The sequence below is a fragment of the Formica exsecta genome, unplaced genomic scaffold, assembly GCF_003651465.1.
Source record: "Formica exsecta isolate Colony F162 unplaced genomic scaffold, ASM365146v1 scaffold25, whole genome shotgun sequence".
Classification (NCBI taxonomy): domain Eukaryota; kingdom Metazoa; phylum Arthropoda; class Insecta; order Hymenoptera; family Formicidae; genus Formica; species Formica exsecta.
The window spans coordinates 66,150-87,102 of NW_021849774.1; the positions used below are offsets into that span (position 1 = coordinate 66,150).

The 20,953-nt window shown below is 33.3% G+C and overlaps 6 protein-coding genes and 1 non-coding gene across 14 annotated transcripts; 2 read left to right on the plus strand and 5 right to left on the minus strand.

Moving 5' to 3' along the window:
- Positions 1 to 1,009: 1,009 nt before the first annotated feature.
- Positions 1,010 to 1,991, minus strand: LOC115236483. The gene is made up of 2 exons (XM_029808969.1): positions 1,503 to 1,991; positions 1,010 to 1,361 (listed from the first exon to the last, which is right to left on the minus strand). Exons 1-2 carry the CDS (start codon positions 1,842 to 1,844, stop codon positions 1,026 to 1,028), a joined length of 678 nt encoding a protein of 225 aa, XP_029664829.1. The 5' UTR covers positions 1,845 to 1,991; the 3' UTR covers positions 1,010 to 1,025.
- Positions 1,992 to 2,446: 455 nt separating this feature from the next.
- Positions 2,447 to 2,520, minus strand: Trnai-aau. The gene has a single exon. It is a non-coding gene; the product is annotated as a tRNA-Ile (tRNA).
- A 411-nt stretch (positions 2,521 to 2,931) lies between these two features.
- LOC115236474 lies at positions 2,932 to 3,535 on the minus strand. The gene is made up of 2 exons (XM_029808958.1): positions 3,516 to 3,535; positions 2,932 to 3,451 (listed from the first exon to the last, which is right to left on the minus strand). The coding sequence occupies exon 2, from the start codon at positions 3,417 to 3,419 to the stop codon at positions 3,063 to 3,065; it is 357 nt and encodes a 118-aa protein (XP_029664818.1). The 5' UTR covers positions 3,420 to 3,451; positions 3,516 to 3,535; the 3' UTR covers positions 2,932 to 3,062.
- A 4-nt stretch (positions 3,536 to 3,539) lies between these two features.
- On the minus strand, positions 3,540 to 5,292 carry LOC115236473. 5 transcript variants are annotated; one of them, XM_029808954.1, is made up of 5 exons: positions 5,158 to 5,292; positions 4,629 to 4,850; positions 4,312 to 4,473; positions 4,032 to 4,221; positions 3,540 to 3,967 (listed from the first exon to the last, which is right to left on the minus strand). In XM_029808954.1, exons 2-5 carry the CDS (start codon positions 4,635 to 4,637, stop codon positions 3,579 to 3,581), a joined length of 750 nt encoding a protein of 249 aa, XP_029664814.1. In that variant the 5' UTR covers positions 4,638 to 4,850; positions 5,158 to 5,292; the 3' UTR covers positions 3,540 to 3,578. The 5 variants fall into 5 exon arrangements, with proteins under 5 accessions (XP_029664814.1, XP_029664813.1, XP_029664817.1 ...); XM_029808953.1 differs by lacking the exon at positions 5,158 to 5,292 and adding an exon at positions 4,976 to 5,147; XM_029808957.1 differs by lacking the exon at positions 5,158 to 5,292 and adding an exon at positions 4,976 to 5,145 and having other exon boundaries at positions 4,635 to 4,850.
- Positions 5,203 to 8,905, plus strand: LOC115236472. The gene is made up of 8 exons (XM_029808952.1): positions 5,203 to 5,570; positions 5,740 to 6,276; positions 6,368 to 6,567; positions 6,661 to 6,734; positions 6,823 to 6,934; positions 7,014 to 7,076; positions 7,159 to 7,322; positions 7,480 to 8,905. Exons 1-8 carry the CDS (start codon positions 5,297 to 5,299, stop codon positions 7,610 to 7,612), a joined length of 1,557 nt encoding a protein of 518 aa, XP_029664812.1. The 5' UTR covers positions 5,203 to 5,296; the 3' UTR covers positions 7,613 to 8,905.
- LOC115236471 lies at positions 8,763 to 10,965 on the minus strand. 2 transcript variants are annotated; one of them, XM_029808949.1, is made up of 4 exons: positions 10,844 to 10,965; positions 10,465 to 10,768; positions 10,154 to 10,365; positions 8,763 to 10,068 (listed from the first exon to the last, which is right to left on the minus strand). In XM_029808949.1, the coding sequence occupies exons 2-4, from the start codon at positions 10,750 to 10,752 to the stop codon at positions 8,919 to 8,921; spliced, it is 1,650 nt and encodes a 549-aa protein (XP_029664809.1). In that variant the 5' UTR covers positions 10,753 to 10,768; positions 10,844 to 10,965; the 3' UTR covers positions 8,763 to 8,918. The 2 variants fall into 2 exon arrangements, with proteins under 2 accessions (XP_029664809.1, XP_029664811.1); XM_029808951.1 differs by having other exon boundaries at positions 10,465 to 10,762; positions 10,844 to 10,928.
- Positions 10,966 to 13,788: 2,823 nt separating this feature from the next.
- On the plus strand, positions 13,789 to 19,557 carry LOC115236482. Of its 3 annotated transcripts, none has more exons than XM_029808966.1 (10): positions 13,789 to 14,250; positions 14,375 to 14,624; positions 14,719 to 14,861; positions 16,469 to 16,616; positions 16,750 to 16,979; positions 17,064 to 17,127; positions 17,226 to 17,437; positions 17,559 to 18,739; positions 18,813 to 18,956; positions 19,068 to 19,557. In XM_029808966.1, exons 2-10 carry the CDS (start codon positions 14,522 to 14,524, stop codon positions 19,087 to 19,089), a joined length of 2,247 nt encoding a protein of 748 aa, XP_029664826.1. In that variant the 5' UTR covers positions 13,789 to 14,250; positions 14,375 to 14,521; the 3' UTR covers positions 19,090 to 19,557. The 3 variants fall into 3 exon arrangements, with proteins under 3 accessions (XP_029664826.1, XP_029664828.1, XP_029664827.1); XM_029808968.1 differs by having other exon boundaries at positions 14,404 to 14,624; XM_029808967.1 differs by having other exon boundaries at positions 14,418 to 14,624.
- The last annotated feature ends 1,396 nt before the right edge of the window (positions 19,558 to 20,953 follow it).

Sequence of the window (20,953 nt, forward strand, 5' to 3'; positions counted from 1 at the left end):
CTGTCACCTGTATTTTTCGCACGATTTTTCTTCTAATTTTCATCCTTCTTCCTTTTTCTTTTGATGTTGAAATATATGCTTATAATTATTTTATTCTAGGTGTACGAAAAAAAAAAATATATATATTTAATATATACATATATACATATACAGGGTGTAGTGACAAAACGAAAGATGGAGGTAGATTGGGTCAAACTGAGTCGAAAAGTCCTGAACCATTTTTTTCTTATAACGCTTAATAAAGGAATTATTATTGAGTAAAGTCTGGCCAATCAGCGCCAATCTTTAGCCGGGCACACGTCAGTGAGCCCCGCGCCGTGAAGTGTGCGCCGCCGCATACTACCAGGCGCGCGGTTCACCGACGTGCGCCAGGCTAAAGGTCGGCGCTGATTGGCTAGACTTTACTCAATAATAGCTCCTTTATTAAGCGTTATAAAAAAAATGGTTCAAGACTTTTCAACTCAGTTTAACCCAATCTACCTCCACCTTTCGTTTGGTCACTTACTTGTCGGACATCCTGTATATATATATTTTTTTTCATATATCTACAATAAAATAGGTATACAAGCATATATATTCGAAAGAAAAAGGAATATGTATATACAGAGTGACCCGCAATGACCGTCCTAAGTACATAGCGTTATTCCTTATTAAAAATTGAATCGAAAAGTCCTGAAATTTTTTTTTTTTATAACGCTTAATAAAGGAGTTATTATTGAGTAAAATCGGACCAATCAGCGCCGATTTTTAACCGGACGCATGTCAGTAAGCCGCACTAAAGATCGGCGCTGATTTGGCAGACTTTACTCAATAATAACTCCTTTATTAAGCGTTATAGAAAAAAATGTTACAGGACTTTTCTGTTCAGTTTACTGTGCTCTACCCGCTCACGAGCGTTGGCACAATCTTTACCGGACACCCTGTATACGCCGCAAAAAGAGAAAGAGAAGAATTTACGAAAGCGTTATGTGCCGTTTTTATCTGATTAACTGTTGTATAATTAACCATAACCATTGTTTGTTTTTTTATTTATTGGAATTTTCAGAGTCCGGATTTATTTGAGACGCACGTTTAAACTCGGACATTTTTTCGTTCACTAAAATTTCTAATTGTTCAAATCTCGAGTGTCTTCGTGGTTTTTCTTGTTTCATTGCTTGATTCGGTATGTTTGCCGTAGAATCGCGAGCTTTGGCCGCACTTATCTGTGTCAACATTTGAGGCACCGTTTCCTCATTATTTTCCGATATGATGTCCTTCCGAAGATCGATGACCCTTCGGAAATTCGAAGGCGGCTTCATTTCATCGTACGGTCTTTTGGTCGTTGTGAATGTTATCGTTTTACCCTCGCAGTTATTATTATTCTATAATAATCAAGAAAACAATAAAAATTTAAACATAATACAATACAATGTCTTTAGAAATCGCATTTAGAAAATATATTAATGACTCTGATCTCGAAAGGATAGCATTGACGAAAATGTCAATTAAATATTCTTTGGTACCTCGTAGAAACCATCTATTATCATCCTGTTCAACAATACGGCTCTAGGCACTTTGTACATCGATGACGGTTGCGGCTCCAAGTTCCTCGGATTTTTCGAAGATCTAACCTGTTCGGTGTTGATCACTATGTTCCCGGTTGTGGCCTGATTACACGAATTCCCCTTGCGATGCGCTTGCTTCTGAGTCAGCCGATAAAGATCCGACAAGGATTTTTTGGGACCAAACACGTATTCCCAAAACGTCAACTTCCGTTCCAGAAGTTTTTGCGTCTTGCGATTAATAATCCTTGACTGCTCCTCAATCTTTGTCGATAATATCCTTCGGAAATTCAGAAAGCGCATTTTCTTTCTCTTTCCTGTCAGGATATTGTAGCAATTATATTAAAACCAATAAACAATACACATAAAACAATACACATATCTAGAGGACATCCAGAGATTATCCAGAGGTCATCCAGACATGTTTAACATCCTCTGGATATCCTCTGGATATTCTCTGGATGTCCTCTGGACATGTGTGTTGTTAGGGAAGAGACAAATTGCTTAAACAAAAATTAACTCATTGTCAGTTAAAGTTAAGTTCAAAAATTATTAATTCATTAAAGTTAAAAGTTAATTCTCTATCCAACAGTGTGAATCGACACATCCGATAAATTTGTTGTACGACAAATGAAATATTCGCATTATGGTCAACCATTTTCACATGATATTAATATTGATGAATTATTTTATTATAACTTGTATAAAAAAAGTTAATAAGTTAAATGTTAAAAATAACTAGTTTAAGTTAAAAGTTAATACGTTTAAAATTAACTAACAATAAGTTAAGTTAAAAGTTTATTAACTTTCATAACTTTTCAAATTTTTAACATTTAACTGTTTAACTAGTTATATAAATTGGGTTAATATACACTGTGTTGTATTTCAACATAAAACAAAAAATTTGGCCCATGAGGGGATCGAACCCGCGACCTTCGCGTTATTAGCACCACGCTCTAACCAACTGAGCTAATGGGCCAGTTGCTCAGGATGGTCAATTTTTCGATGTTATGCATATTTTTTTACAAAATGTGATAACACATTAAATACAAGAATAAATATTTAACGAAGTGCTCAATATTAGAGCAGTCGCCTGTCATTTAGCAGATTTAAACTTAATCCTCCAATTTCTCTCATATATTGAGCTCTTATATTGATTGATTGATCCTAACAACATTACAATTGTTATTATACTGAAATATCAATATTATTGTAAAAAATTTATACATTCCTTTTCATTCTTTAATACAAATAACTTTTGTGAGTAGTCACAATATAGAGTTTAGACATTATTTATTTTAATATATATTTGTTATCAATCTCTTTTAATTTAAGAGAATTATGAGATATCATATATACATGTATGTTAAGAAAATAAATAAAGACAAACTATTGCAGAAAAAAACTTATATTATTAAATATATTACATATATATACAGCCCCTGCACATATATTATATAAATAATTATACCAATTATATATAATATTAATTTAAAGCAAGAATTAAGAAATAGAATTTGATTAAAAACTTAAAATCTTACATTTTTTTACATTTGGTCCATAATCGTAATCTTCCTCGGATTCAGTTAAACTAGTATTGATAGGATCATTATGTTTATATTGGATAGCTAATTCTATTATTCCGTTGTTGTCTTCGCCAGAAAACACATTTACATCTGATTCTATATCGCTTTTCTGGATCTTTGGATAAGATATATCAATATTTGAATTATCATCAAAACCATCAATGGAATCAGAAATGTTGTCAGCAAAAGATTGAAAATTTGGCAGTACATTAGAGTAACATAAGGAATCATTAATTTCAGATCCGCTGCTTGATAAATCGCTGCATTTTGTAAGAATATTATTCTCACACATATTTGTTATTTTCTCCTTGAAAGCTTCTAATCCTAAAATTTAATCACTGTCAATGCTGTATATATCTGTACAATAGTGTAATTATTATAAACAAACCTGTGTCAGAAATTTGTGTTTTTCAATATTAATTTAAAGCAAGAATTAAGAAATAGAATTTGATTAAAAACTTAAAATCTTACATTTTTTTACATTTGGTCCATAATCGTAATCTTCCTCGGATTCAGTTAAACTAGTATTGATAGGATCATTATGTTTATATTGGATAGCTAATTCTATTATTCCGTTGTTGTCTTCGCCAGAAAACACATTTACATCTGATTCTATATCGCTTTTCTGGATCTTTGGATAAGATATATCAATATTTGAATTATCATCAAAACCATCAATGGAATCAGAAATGTTGTCAGCAAAAGATTGAAAATTTGGCAGTACATTAGAGTAACATAAGGAATCATTCATTTCAGATCCGCTGCTTGATAAATCGCTGCATTTTGTAAGAATATTATTCTCACACATATTTGTTATTTTCTCCTTGAAAGCTTCTAATCCTAAAATTTAATCACTGTCAATGCTGTATATATCTGTACAATAGTGTAATTATTATAAACAAACCTGTGTCAGAAATTTGTGTTTTTAAAGTTTCTGTAATTTTCATATTTTTGGAACTTGGCAAAATAAGATCTGAAACTTGGGTATCACTGGCTCTTTCAAATGATGCGATAAGTTGAGATCGAAATTTTATATAAGAATCTACCTTTTGAAAACACATTTTGCACAAAACTGCATCATCTATCTTTGATATCTGAAAATGGAAAAAAAAAACATAATAAATAAAATTATTATATAAACATACATATGATATATTGCATATAAATTATTATACGATACTCACCGTATAGCCAGTAATTAATTCGATAGCGTCTTTCAATATCATATATTTATCAAATTCCTCATTCGTATTATTTTCCTTTGACTTGATCAATAATTTGTCATCGAATATATCTTTGTGTTTGTCATTGGACAATTGTTTACAACAGACGCAATAAATATTAGACTAAAATGGAGACAAAACAAATGCATATTAATTATTCTGTATTTCTTTCACACATTTTTCTTATACATTATTTTTACTAGGACACACTTTCTTATTATAAATAATAAATTATTATTTATATCACAATCATATCTTCAACAGAAATAAATACACACATTTACCATTTTTCCACTGTGACAAAGAATTGATAACAGCTATCCAAGCACGGGCGATATGATCGGCGGATGTCAAACTCGAAGGAAATTGAGTATGTTTGTTGACGAACTTTCAATAACGCGTAGAAGACTCAATCCATAATAACCTTCTCTCAATTTTAAACGGAATGCCAATCATGCGTTCTTGTGAGAGAAATACATCAACACATGCGCAGCAAAACACTGCCAATCAAATTAAATAATATATAACGAACGCAAAAGAGAGATTTCTGCGCATATAATACATATGACATATATATATGTCAAACGAGCAGTGACAAGATGACACTCCGGTCATTCCATTACACCTTTTGCTGTATTCCTTGTGTATCTTCTTTCTTTTTTTCTCTTCAAAAATCTCTTAAATATATATAAAATATATACATAAAATATTTACTTTCAAGTTTAGAAAATACAGATTAAAATAGCGGCATGTATATGCGCAGTCTATATTTATTTATGTCAATGAAGAGTATCGAGCCAACCTTACCTGACGCGATCAGCAGTGTTCGCAGTCACAGAAGCGGGTAGACGGGTGACAGACAGTGACAGACGTGACAAGCGTAGACCTCTCTTGTCCGGCGAGGTCAAGTTTAGGGAGCAGTGAATGGTTCGGTCGACGAACCGTTATGGCAAATCGTAAAATAACTGACGATTCGTACGTTAGATCGTTGTTAATGCACCACTTGTGTTCCTCGTCGTCCGACGAGGACGATTTAACAACGGCCACCGCCGATGATAGCGAGGCAGCGCGATGCAAAAACGATATTGCTCGCTTGACGTCCTCGTCGTCCGATGAAGGGAAGATGACCGTTCGTTGTCGAGATCCCTCCAGGAACAATCGTCTGTCCCCGACGTCCGACAGCTCCAACTCCAGGAGTCAACCCGTCGAGCAGCCGACAGGTTAGGATTCACTGTATATTTGGGTTGCGTGGCGTAGATTTTAAAAATACATGAATTACAAAGTTTACCCCTCAATCCTGCTGTATATTTTATTATCATGTCATACGCTTCAATTATGAATTGTTTCATAACTGATAAGAGAGCGATCTGAAAACTATTGTTTGCTTAGGTCAGGATACGTCGTCGCGTCGCGACAGCAATCCCTTCAGTTTCAAGGCCTTCTTGAAGAACGGCACTCAGCAAACCAACTATCATAATACCGGGGCACGGCCCAAGGTCTACTCGTCCCCCACGTCGAGTCCCGGCAGCGTTTTCGATAAAGACAACGCCGGCGGCGGCGTTTATTCGGGCCGAAATCCGACAGAGCTGCCGGATTTCGTGCAGGATCACCTGGTCATCGAACAGTGTTATCTGAATCACGAAGCCGATCTGCCGGTATTGCCCGACGTAGATAATCTACCAGATTTTGCGTTGAACAGCGTGGAGCAGAGGCAATCCCGATTGCGAAACGAAACCAAGAAGAATGATTCTGAAATCTTTGGCGAAGATCTACGATCGTTCGATCTCACCGATACGCTGCACAAAACCTCAACGCACAGAGATCATTCTATGTCGAATGCGATGCATTCGAATCACTTGGATTTGCCTGTGTTTGGAGACAGGCTTGACGAAAGCACGTCCTATCTTCCTCGCCCCGAACACAGAGGTACCTGCATATGTATACATACAATACACATTTCGTGTTTTAAATTATATTCCTACAAAGTTCACCAAGATAATAGATATTTTCTATGCAGGATTTCCATTTGATTTACCAGTACCCTTTGCCGAATCTAATCCCAATGTAAATGCGACCACACGAGATGGTAATCTGCCAGGAAGTGAAACGAGTGTCCATAAATCTCTGCCAGACTTTTTAAGCGACGGACCCATATATAATAGGTCTGCAGATCCAGAATCTACCGGTGCAAGTATGGCAGAATCTACAGAAAGAAGGGTAAGAATGTTTCTAGCAGAGGGATCTAATAGAGATAAGATTGTATGGAAAAAAATAAAATAATATATGTATATATACATAAATATATTACAGCTTTTACTCGAAAACGAAAGGTTACATCAGCAATTAGAAACAGCTCGGAGGCAAATAAGCGAAAAGACTGAAAGGTGATTGCAGCTTGCTGGAATAGTTTCTAGCTTATTGACCATCATCGTATACTATCATTAATTAAAAATTATCGCATGTCAATTGCAGAATTCGTTTATTGGAGGCAGAACTACTGTCTAAGAGAGAAGTTGAGCATGAGGAAACAGCGCACTTGGAAAAGGCGATGGAACAAGTTGAAGATAATTTAAAACGAAGTACAGTAAGTATAAAAATTATATATATATATATATATATAAAAGAAAATATTTATATTTCTAACATTATTTGTATTATATCAGAAGCGAGCAGTTAATGCTGAAAGCACTGTCACATCGCTGAAAAAGAAGATTAAAGCTTTGATGGTTAGTATTTAAATATATGCATATACACAGTTTGATAAAATGTAAAATTAACATATTAACTTGTATGAATTGCTTAATTTAGGCAGAAATATCTCTACTACAATTGGAAAACGATCAACTTCGAGCTGGCACTTCGACTGCTGGACAAAGCGAGTCGAACACTGGTATCGCTAACACGAATCGCACTGTGAGAAGGCTCGCCCGTGATCTATTCGCGGCTGCATCGTCGGCCGAAGTATCTCTTAGGTAAAGAATTATTTAATTTAGTAATTTTTATTTTAGGTAATCTGTGTAATATTCAGAAGAAAATACTATCTATAATTTTAATAAAGATCTATATAAAAGTTGCAACTGCTTCTATGAGAAATTCGAGTGAATTTTGTTCTTTTTTTTCTTTTTACAGACAGTTAATGTCCGGTGTGGATAACCTGAGAGTTCTTGCATCGACTCTTGAAAATATGGATAGGATAGAAGATTGGACCAAAGACTTTTTACCCGATTCCGATGAGGACAATGCTGCTGGTCCCGCAGTATAACTCTCTCTCTTTCTATATATATACCACTTTATCACTTTTTCATATACTCCAGCAATTGTAATAATTTTGCTGCTTACTGATGCTAGTTAATCCTTACACTGACAGGTTTAACATAATACATTGTGCAGCAAACGTTGCGAACGCAACGAAACACATTACTCATTCGATTATTTGTTGTTATCTGTGTGTTTGTCGCAGAATTTTAAATTACCATCTTTGTTGCTGTCGTCCATACAAATATTCTAATGCAAGATCACTTTTGATCCGAATATATAAATATATATATTATTTATGAAGTATTTGTTATATTTTTTTGTATTTCTGTTCGTGATAGTTTATGCAAGAATATTTACTAACTCGATACCATCATGATGCAAAAATGCAGATAACATTGTTATCAGCAAATTTTCTTGTAATTAAAGAAACATATATTTTTTTAGTTATATATTGTACGTAAATAAAAAAAAGTGGATTTGAAAGATACTCGAAATCTTCGTGATATTATCACAGCAGAAGCTGACAGAATGCTAAAAGTGATCTCTTGCATGCATTATGCAATACAGCGCACGATGTAAAAGCCAAAATATATTTTTGACAAGTGACTCTCTTACTGTGTATGTGTATACATGAGGCTTTAAATAGAAATACAAAACAGATGTACAGCTAGTCTGATTCCAGACCATAAATTTATCAATAAGTTACAGATTACGCGATAACATGTATATATTGTCAGTACGATATTTATTTTTTAATCGATACATGTGCATTGTGCAGACACAAGGTATGTTTGAGTGTATGCGAAATGCATATATGTACTTTGGTATTAAAAGGAGTTGAATAACAATATACACACACACATATGTACAATTGCAGATAAGAAACATTTATGATACTTTATTAACTTTTTTATTTAGCATTTTAAATAAAAAGCTTCAAATAAAAAAGTTAAGAGATATAAATATAATATGATTGCCCAATCGTGTTATAAGAAATCCTGAAAAATCCAAGAGATTTCTTTCTTGATACATTAAATCTTATTAATTATTAATATATATATTAATAAAAAAATTTTAAATGGATATTTTTTAAATATATTGTAGCAGATGAAGAGTGCAAGATAGGTGGCAATGAAGATCATAAAACACAATAAAATAATGAATCATTAAAATTATTTGAAAACAAATTTGTATCTAAAATGTATGTCAGAGAAAAGAAATAGCATAGGTAAAGATTGTACAAAAACTGAATTAAATGCCGAAGCGAGAAATAATACAAACAATATGTCAATAAAAATGATATAATTAACTTATTGAAATTCTTCGAAAATATTAAGTAAATCAGTCTGTGTCTCAGTGTGACTTATTTGTGTGTTTAGCCAGGATCTACAGGCCCCTATGGGAATGTTACAACCAGTCTCGCAAATCAAAGACTTTGTTTGGGTCTCGGTAGAAACCGTGGTATCGTCGTGCGACCAAGCGGTCTGAGTTTGTATATTAGACAATCCTAAATCAGAAGATAGCATTTCGTTGCAAGTCTGAGTATATGTATTACTGTACAACAGTTGCTCCATGTTATCCAAATTATCCGTAGTTTGAGTCTCGATATTCGAACTTAAGGTAAATGATCTCGATAAAGATTCAGAATAAAAATACGAAGGGGAAAAGGCTTGTTCGGTTTGCGTTTCTATGCTGCTAAATCTATCATCGAAAGTTTTCGCAGTTAGCATAGGATCTGTTCGAGATATTCGACCGTCGGTCGAAGCGAAAGGATACCCTTCGACAACTGTCGACGCATCTTCGACGTAAGGCAACGTCATCAGAGCCACAGTGTTCTTTGGTACACACTGTATTAAAGGATTATGGCTGTGCTGATAGAGTGTCTCAAATTCCGTCTGAGTTACATTATCATTAAATGCCTCGAACATATCCTTTTCTGGTATCGTTTGCGTGCCTGATGTATTCTTCTCCCAAAAATCTTGCAAACCTACATCGTGGCAAAGCGGGCTAAATAAATTCGCCGATGCAAAATTATCGCCGAGATTAAGGTCCTCTTTGAGCAACACGTGTTCCGATTGTTTCGATAATGCGCAACGATATTTCTTTCCAAGATTATACATCTTTGACGACTCTCTGTTTGCTTGCGACTCCTGGGTCGTTTGCGTTTCCATTGATTTTCCAAAGTTCTTTTCTTTAGTCAAGCTAGTAGTCTGTGTTTGCTTGGATATTCGACGTTTTGTATTACAATGCGAGTTATTATTATTGAGTTTTGATGGGCTTGATAACTTTCTGCTTCTCTTGTAATCATCTGTCTGTATACTGATGTCGGATGTACTTTTCCCTGTAGTACTAATATTTCTGCCATCTCTCTCAGATTTATCTGGACTGGGTAGTATCGCCACAGGTTTGCTTATAATTCTGCTTGGTAAGATAATTTGTATTGTCTTGGAGTTGCTATGTCTGCAAAGGCATTAAAAATATTGATTAAACTTTTTATCGATCAATATCACAGTAATCAAATTAAAAACACAATGACTAAACATACTTTAAGGAATTTTTATATTTTTCTGTTATAGTATGTGAAGATCGCTTCGCATGTGTAAGCAGCGCTTCATATGTAGTATAAATCTTTGAGCAGGAACATTTAAACTCTATGCCGCAGACCCTTGTGTGTCCTTCCCTGGCAGATTCAATGGAGAAACTTTTACCACAGCGATCGCACGCATAATTCTTTTCCGCGTGAACTTTCAGATAATGCTGGAAAGATGATCCGATATTATTATTATTTTTTTATATAATAATCTCACACAGTTATTTTTTTCATCAAGCAATTATTAAAATATACACGGTACGCACTTGCTTCAGGTATTTCATGCTGCTGAAATATCTCTGAGAATTGACGGCATAAACACAAGACGGTACCGGACAGTGATAGCGTACGTTCTCCTTTGCGACTTTATCCAATTTCTTACGTTGGTGTACCTTGAGATCGTGCAATCTATAACGCGATACATTCGCGAAGATGAGGTTGCATTGTTCGCATCTGACATTATTGGTTATTACACTTAGCTCCTCCGGCAACGGACAGATCGTCTTCTCGCACAGCGATGCACCGCTGTCCGTCAGCAATCTCCTCCTCGGCATCGAGGATTATCTGGAACTGGAGACGTGCAAATTGTCGACACAAACTTGCGTTTATCGTCGGCGATATATCTATATTGACAGATTTCCTAACCTTTACAAGTGGCATCTTTAACGCTTAAGGCCCTGCGCACAATAGAGAAAATATTAGGAATGGAGTAAAGCCCGTATCAGAGTACGAAGTGCGAACCCATACCACAGTATATACAGTAGCGCAACTCTCCCGATTTTGTGTTGCCAAAACGGAGTGCGCATGCGCGGAATAAGTAAGTTGGCCAGTAATGCCATCTAAACTTCTCTCTCACTTACTCTTTTTCTTTCTACCTGTTCGTTCTCTCTCACATCATTTAAATACCCAATTAAGGCCGGTATTCATAGTCCGTTCTTATATTCAAGATCGTCTTAAGTACGATCTTAAGATACTATGCGGCCATTTCATTGGTTGAATGGGATCTTAAGACGACCCAAGACCACACTTAAGACGATCTTGGATATAAGAACGGACTATGAATACCGGCCTAAATGCCTACTGCCAACCTTATTTGGCGGAATAGATGACATTACGGCCAGTATTCATAGTCAGTTCTTATATTTAAGACCGTCTTAAGCACAATCTTAAGATGTCCTAAACCAATCACAGAGCCGTATTAGCATCTTAAGACATTACTTAAGACGGTCTTGAAATAAGAACTGACTATGAATACCGGCCTAATATGGGCTTTAGAGCTATCGCACACAAATTGACATAGGCCGGTATTCATAGTCAGTTCTTATTTCAAGATCGTCTTAAGTAATGTCTTAAGATGCTAATACGGCTCTGTGATTGGTTTAGGACATCTTAAGATTGTGCTTAAGACGGTCTTAAATATAAGAACTGACTATGAATACCGACCTACATATCAAAGATTGAAATTTGACAATCAGGATAAAAAAAACTAAAATTTCCTTGTCCTGATTGGTCAAATTTCAATCTTGAATCTTGAATCTCAATCTTCAATGCGTAGTCTGATACGGGCTATCAAACACTTTTTATATGATCGCAATCTGACTCACACTTCGTGTATACTTAAAAATGCGGGGTCCATGCATGAAGGAAGAGTAAGGAGAGTTATCTCGATAGTGTAGAGAGAAAAAAGGTGGTCACGAAAAATGTTCCGTATATGCCCAGGTTTGCCAAATGGAATGACTTGGACCAATTCGTCGCCATCTTGAATATTCGTACATATATAGTGTTATGTTTAGTTGTATTAGTGATCAGTAAGTGTGTTGGATGACACACTACTTACTAATTACTACCACAACTAAACGTAACACTATACATATACGAAGATTCAAGATGGCGACGAAATGGTCCAAGTTATTCCATTCGGCAAACCTGGCCACATACGGAACATTTTTCGTGACCACTTTCAATCTAGGTAGATAACTCTCCTTAAGCCTTCTCTCCTTAAGCCTAATCTTCAATCTTCAATGTTCAATGCGTAGTCTGATACGGGCTTTACTCTTTCTTCATGTTCAAGATTCAAGATTAAAATTTGACCAATTAGAACAAAAGGGACTAAAATTTTTTTGTCCTGATTGGTCAAATTTCAATCTTGAATCTTGAATCTCAATCTTCAATGCGTAGTCTGATACGGGCTTAACGCGGAACGAGAGCGGAACCAATCATGAGCGTTCCGCAGTTTCGTTCCGTTTTCAGTAGTTTCTAGCAGAATAGGTTTCGCCATAGACATAGTATATCTAGACCGAGTGTTGAGGAGTGGGGTCCGATGCCAACGTCACATTTTACTCGTATTCAAGTTTTTGTCTTGAAAGGCTGTGTTCCGATTCCCCACCCGTGTGCACCCGATATTATAGTATACGTGACATATACTATCCCAGCAAGCAAAATGATGCAAACTTTGCGCAAAGCGAGACCATCATGACGTCTATCTAGATGCGAAAGTCGATCTATCTTAGACGTGTCGAATGTCGAATAGACGTCGACTATACATCTATTCGACTTCACGTTTCTCTCTGGGACCCAGAGTCGGGTAGAGTCAACAAATCGAATACGCTATATGCATTGAAGATTGAGATTCAAGATTCAAGATTGAAATTTGACCAATCAGAATAAAGAAATTTTAATCTTTTTGTTCTGATTAGTCAAATTCCAATCTTTGATCTTCAATCTTCAATTTTCAATGCGTAGTCTGATATGGGCTTAAAGACTACGCATTGAAGATTGAGATTGAAGATTCAAGATTGAAATTTGACCAATCAGAATAAAGAAATTTTAATCTTTTTGTTCTGATTAGTCAAATTCCAATCTTTGATCTTCAATCTTCAATTTTCAATGCGTAGTCTGATATGGGCTTAAAGACTACGCATTGAAGATTGAGATTGAAGATTCAAGATTGAAATTTTCATATGGAATCCAATTTCCTTGTTTCTGAATCAATCCCAATGATTTCAACCGACGTGAAATTGCTTGTTGAGTCACTCCCAATGTAAGTGCAAGTTCTTTAAAGCCCGTATCAGACTACGCATTGAAGATTGAGATTGAAGATTCAAGATTGAAATTTTCAATGCGTAGTCTGATACGGACTTTAGAACTACGGATGTATTAAACCCGATTAGGGGTGCGTTCCGTTTCACGCATAGATCGCCTGGAAATCTATAAGGCCTTATAGATTTCCAGGCGATCTATGCGCTCAATGCGTGAAACGGAACGCACCCTAGGGGTGACGTGTAAACGTAGGTCGTGTTCCAAAATTCACTACCAGTACTGGAAATCTATAGTTCACGTAACATATATTATAGATTTCCAGTACTAGTAGTGAATTTCGGAACACGACTGTAGTCAGAGACGCGACATCGTTACCCCCTCCATGCTTCCCATGATCGCCATGTTGGGCCCGCAGCTGTCCATTTGGAAATCTAAAATGTTTTAAAAATATCTCGGAGATATTTAAAATGTTTTTTTTTTTTTTTTAGAAAATAACAAATATACTTTTTTCTTATATACGGTACGCCGGTTGCGGTTAGTTTGCACATAGGATTCACTACGGGACCAACATGGCGGTCAGCAAGCGAGACGCTATTGTCCCTTCTCTGATTATTTAGGACTCTACTATCGCCTAGCATTGTGCAAGGGCCTTGAGAGATAAACAGATCTTTTATATCTATGGTTTTGTCTTTAGCATAGTCGCCAACTATGGCATAAAAAATATCTCTGAACATCGTGCCGCCAAGTACAGTTTTTCATTTTCGAGACAACCAACTTCAGATTTCAAGTTCTCATGTTTCAACACGTTCTCTTTCTGCTTCTCTTGGAATGGCGGAACGATAACGAACGTTACTGGCAAGTTAGTATGTGATGATACAGTGTTCAAAAATATAAATTTAAACAACATTTACTACAAATGAAAATATTATAAACATTTGACTGGACGGAAATGAGAGAATAAAATCTCTAATCAATTCTGTATACGTAAGAAATTGAGATGTGTAATACCAGAGGTATATATTTGCACTATCACTAATATTAATATTGCATGTTAAAATACTATAATGAATATTTTATATAACACTATAATGAAGAAAATTTATTTTATTCTTTGATAATCTTTCTCTCCATACACAGGACAGATATAAAATATCGAAATGTGTAAGATAAAATTTTCCAGATAAATCTATGAATCCAAAAACCTAGTTTCTTTGTATATATTATATCCTTATTTCTATATATGCACATATTTGTTGCATAAAAGAATTAAACATTAATTACAATATGCCGAAAATACCGAAAATTCGGAAAGCTAAAAGGGTCAGTGTGCTTACTAAAAAAGGGCAATGCCTGGGGAAGCATTACAAGGAACGATCATATAGACCATGTAAGATAATTAAAATTCTCCATCGATTGTTTACTTTATATTTTTTCTGCATTATTATCATTATTTTACTAATAAAATTGTTTTTTTTTTTCAGTATATGAAAAATTAAAGAGCAACAATAACTTCTTGGCTAAGGCACTTTCAAAGGAAAAACAAAACAATCAATCATTATTTACGCAGAATGTTCAGCTAATTGCAGAGATTCAACAGTTGAACGTAGTATGCAACACACGAAATGTAAGCATTATTTATATTAAAAATTAAAAAGTAGGAATATGATTGCATGGAATACAAACTTACTTATTAAAACGGAAGTAAAACAGTCCAATCAAATGTAAAAAGATAAAGAATCTTATAAAATATAAAAAAGAAAGAGAAGAAAAATTAGTTGGAAAAAGTAACGTACCTAAATATTATAAGAAGAAGCTATTGCATGAATCTATACAAGGTATCCATCCATAAATGTTTGAGTTAATTTTTATAGCTTTTCTTGAGACCTTTTCAAAATACTATAACAAAGTATTTTTTCATTATTTTTCGATTAAATTTATTTTATATCCTAATCTGACATATATTGATATAAATATAAAATATTCAGTTTTCAATAATCTTACCATAACACTTTTATGTACAGAATAATGAGACAAATCAATTGGTATAAAGAAAATAATTATTTTTAAGAAAAAGTATGTACTTATTTAGAATGTATTTTTTTTAAACATTTTTACAAGGAACGATCATATAGACCATGTAAGATAATTAAAATTCTCCATCGATTGTTTACTTTATATTTTTTCTGCATTATTATCATTATTTTACTAATAAAATTGTTTTTTTTTTCAGTATATGAAAAATTAAAGAGCAACAATAACTTCTTGGCTAAGGCACTTTCAAAGGAAAAACAAAACAATCAATCATTATTTACGCAGAATGTTCAGCTAATTGCAGAGATTCAACAGTTGAACGTAGTATGCAACACACGAAATGTAAGCATTATTTATATTAAAAATTAAAAAGTAGGAATATGATTGCATGGAATACAAACTTACTTATTAAAACGGAAGTAAAACAGTCCAATCAAATGTAAAAAGATAAAGAATCTTATAAAATATAAAAAAGAAAGAGAAGAAAAATTAGTTGGAAAAAGTAACGTACCTAAATATTATAAGAAGAAGCTATTGCATGAATCTATACAAGGTATCCATCCATAAATGTTTGAGTTAATTTTTATAGCTTTTCTTGAGACCTTTTCAAAATACTATAACAAAGTATTTTTTCATTATTTTTCGATTAAATTTATTTTATATCCTAATCTGACATATATTGATATAAATATAAAATATTCAGTTTTCAATAATCTTACCATAACACTTTTATGTACAGAATAATGAGACAAATCAATTGGTATAAAGAAAATAATTATTTTTAAGAAAAAGTATGTGTGTTTTGAAAAGGTCTCAAGAAGGACTATAAGAATATGCAATAAAAAATAGGAGTTTCCATTGAAAAAAATAATGGTGATTTTCATAACTTGAAAAGGTTACGAGTAAAAAAAGTTTTTTTACATGTGCTTTATTGCGAACTAAAAACTGTGCTAATTTCTCTTATTAAACTTTCTTGTAACTTTAATCAGTGTGAAATATTTGTTTGAACATCTATGGTTGGACATCCTGTATATAAATTCAATATTATATGTAGATATTTTTTTTTTAAATTTGGGCAACTATTGTGTGGCTTCATTCTTTCTTAGCTTTATTTTTGTTCTGATTTCTAATTGTAATTTTTCCCAAAAGTTTTTAAATTTATTTATTAATATTTATTATCTGTTTTTTTTTTTTTTTTAGACTGTAATTGCCAATGTACAGAATAACGCAAAAGAAATATTGAAAATGTTACTCACCATGACTGGTTATATAACAAGTACTATTTCTATGTGTCAAGAGCTCGCTGTTTCCAATACTACTGTGAGACTGTCGTCTGCTGCAGATGGAAGTAAGGAATATTTCACCACATTATATTGCTAAATTTCGAGGATTTTGCAACTTAATGTACATAATTTATTAGAAGTATGTTATTTATATTGTATTGTATACCTTTATAAAACATGGTTTATGGAATATTCCAGGAAAAGAATCTTCCAATAGACTGTCGACAAAATCTCCAGCTAAAGGTGTAGTAAAACCAATGGTAGGTGGACATACTATTACTAAGCCCACAATTAATTTGAGTCGAGTTAAAATGGAAAATATATCAAGATTAAGTGATATACAAGAATCAACTCCTGATAGAAGTCAAGAGATAAGTGAGAATAGATCATCAATTACTGTTTCTTTACCATCTACACCACTTAGATATGTATGTATATATTTATTTTATGTCATTTTTCATATATACATATATATATATAAATTTTTTATATGCAATATACAATCATTTTAGGAGAATAATCGAACTACGTGTAGAATGCCAGAAAGACTAACAATTTCTTCATCTAGAGTTAATGGTATAACAATATCAATCACAGATTATTAATCTATAATCTATTTAATTACTTAATCGTGACAAATTTTTTGGTCAATTAATATAGTTGTTAACATTTAGATGCACTTACATTGGCTGATGAACAAAGAAGAAGAAGAAGAAGAAACTATCATTCCAAGCGAATATCAGGATCTTATTCGCGATCGCGAAATAGATGGTCTGATGAAACTCCAACAACCAGCACAAGACATATTAATGTAGCTAGTCCTACAATACAACTTAAAGATATATCCAATTTACTGCGTGATTCTCAGACTATTAACATTAGAAGAGTAAGTGTTTATTCATGTTGAATGTAAAAAAACGTTATTTCTAATAAAGTACTTTCTTCTTACCTTCTATCTAAGGATATTATATACTTAAATTGTTAATATAATATTATTATTTTCGTAGATAATTGATAACAGAGTTGATGACATTGAAAATCAGGAGAATAATGACAATGTGTCTAATGATCCATCAGAAAGAAATGTCGTAATACCAGAGACCCGTATATCTATTAATCCAAACGAAGAAGATGAAACGCACGCGCAAACACCAAAAAAGGATCCCAAAGTAAAAATAAACAGCAAGGTCTCTGATAAAGATCTTAACAAAATTCCAAATGTAATAGAAAATTCAAGATTATTGCAAAATAATACTAGGAATTGGGAAGAAGAGGATCCATTGGAAGGTCCGAGCTGGTTATTTAGTAATACCATACCATCGCGGGATAGCGAACCAGAAGAAGAGCTTTCCGATGTCAATAATAACACATCTCAATTAATAGTGTATGATGATGAATCGAGCAGTGCAGAAAGCAATACAGAAGAGTTATCACTGCTACAAAACTTAAATGAATCTCTGAATGATATTCAAACTTTAGATGGAGACGCAACACCTATTGCCGATCGTACTAGCTATCAATCTCATAATGAAGATGATGATAGTACTTATGAGCTTCCAGCAGGAAATGTATTCAATCGTAAAGAAAATTTAAATAACATAGAAGATAATGCTGAAGATGCTGCAACAAATTTTGGAAGTTTTGTGACAATGAGGCGACAGCATCCCAAAGTGACAGAAGACTTCACACTAATGTTGTCGCGTCAACAAATGCGAAACATGCAATTCGATATCAATGAACTGAGGTTACCTAATTTAGATGAATCTATGATGAATTCTATTAATAATGGGATCGACACCGAAGTTACTGCTGCAAGCTCAAGCGTTGCGAATATCTCGGTGTCATCTATGTCAAATCAGACTCTGAACGAATTGGAACACGGTCAGACTGCCATAATAAAACTGCCATTAAGTTCAATGAAGGATCATGAAAGAGAATCGATGCTACAACAGAAAAAGGATTTAAATAAAAAGAATAAAATATCGAAAATGTTGAATTTCGATAACGGAACCAATCATGTTGAAAATGGTTCGGTAATTAAGAACAAGACGAAGAAAAAAAACAAATCGCAGAACAATCGAGATCCAAGTACGGCTAAAGTTGTTTTGGAGAAGCTCAATGAAAATCATGTTAAGTCAAGGACGCCATCAGCCGACGATATAGAATCCCGAAACACTCATGATCACACGTACGTATAATTGAATAAAATTCTTTTCGTGAATTGTGTGGATTATACAAGCTTTAATATCCTGGATTTGCAGGGGGGACACTATGTTGAATTTTGATGAAAATCTAGAACAGGACGAAATTCGGGAATCTGAAAATAATATGAACAATAGTTATGCTTCCGGCCGTCCTAAACGAAGAAAGGCTCCAGTAAACTTGAAAGAGCCTAATTTGCACAAGTAAGTAAAAATTCCGCTTAAATCGAATAAAATATATCTGTTAAGATTTATCTTGATTAAACATTAGAGTATACTGTAAAGACTATAACGTTATATTTCTTTGTCTTTTAGAAAATTAAGACGAAACCAGTGAGAAGACTGATGTCATGATCAATGTAAAACAAGATAAATTATTATTCGCATTATCGATATTATGTGAAACAAGATAAATTATTATTCGTGTTACATAGATGATATTGTTGAAAGCCGTTTTTTTCTTCTTGTATTTGTGATTTTTGAATTAATATTAAAATAGTCCTGTATATATATGTACATCACAAATTATTTGAGTCATAAAATATCAAGAATTAAATGTTATTCTCTCTCTGTTAGCTGATGCTTTAGAACAGAAAATTACATTTGATAAAACTATCTTAATAATCTCGTGAAGAATGTATGGGGATATTCGTAATATGTATTTCCACTGATATATCATATATAATAATTGGTCTTCGTATCGTTATGTTCCAACTATAAATGTATACAAACTATACTGGTATATCTTCTTTTTATACTAATATATTGTATTCTTTTATATTATCTTAATACAAGAGTTATCACATTACTTTGCAAAGCTTCACCGAATCCACGAATAATATTTAAACTTTGGATGCAACCATCTATTGCTACTTGTACTAGGTATAAATTATATCTATACAAACATATGATGTAGATGATAGAGTTTTTCTAAAATTTCCAACAGTAACTATGTTTAATCGTAAAAGGAATTAAATAACAGAATGATATAACAAAGATCAGAGTTATTTTAATAAATGTAGACACCATTAAATTCCGCGGAAAATATCTTTGTACAATTTTAATAATTCAAAATTTAAACCAAATAGAGTACTGTTTAATTGACAATTAGGACAACAAATTTTTGCTTGTTTTGTCCTAGCCGATCAATCGTTATTCTTTTGAAGAAGGTATTGCAGTTCTTAAAATATCAAACAAAATATCGAACCAATAACAAATTTGAAATTCAGAAATGAAAAAAAGAAAGAATTAACTAAAAAATATTTAAAAGCATAGATTTAAAACAAAGTATTTTTATTCAATTTTTTATTCTATATTTGATTTGATTTTATTCTATTTAATATTTGTCGATTATATGACGATTCAGATTTATCGCGCCACTTTTACCGCGCGATAAAAAGTGTTTCTGCGTTCTCTGTCTGCATGGATCATAGATAAAAATATGTAGACGTAAAATTTAATAAAATAATATTTATTTTATATCTTCGTTTTAAATGACATGGTGCCGCGTTCGAATTGCTCCGTATTTTTCGCGACTATTTTACTGTCTAAAAGTAAATTTGGTTGGCGAAAAATTATCGCGAGTGTTGCATAAACACATATTTCAAACGTTTGTCGTAAGCTAACAGTTATACGCAATGTTACAACTTATCTACATCCGCGATGCGAATGTATATATTTTTATATATTTGAAGGGAGTTCACTCTGATATCGTTTCCATATATTCTTCATTTGAAATGCAGTGAAAATACAATGACCGTTGCCAGGTATGCATATACTAAAATATTTGGGCATTATTTCTAAGTTAAATAACTTGCGATTAGTTGACGCTACATCGGGACAGATATATTTCGATATTTCGAGAGAGAAAGAATCTCGATTTATCTTCATGTTTTGCATCAATCGATCATGGCGTTGCTGCGATATCACGTCTGAATTTCTCATGATTTTATTATTGTTGTTTAAGAACGAGTTCGACCAATTCTGATCTTAATCGGCGATTAATTCAACCGGCAAAATTACACAATTTTTAAATGTAATTTGTTCGTTTCTAATGCAATCTTTATTTTCATGCGTGAGAAAACAAAAAATTCATAATTCTATGTTAACACAATTTTGCAGGTATTACTCGATAAATAAGGCTTAGTCAAAGTGTATCTTTAAAGTGAATCATGGACGCGAAAAATTATTGCGTATTTGAT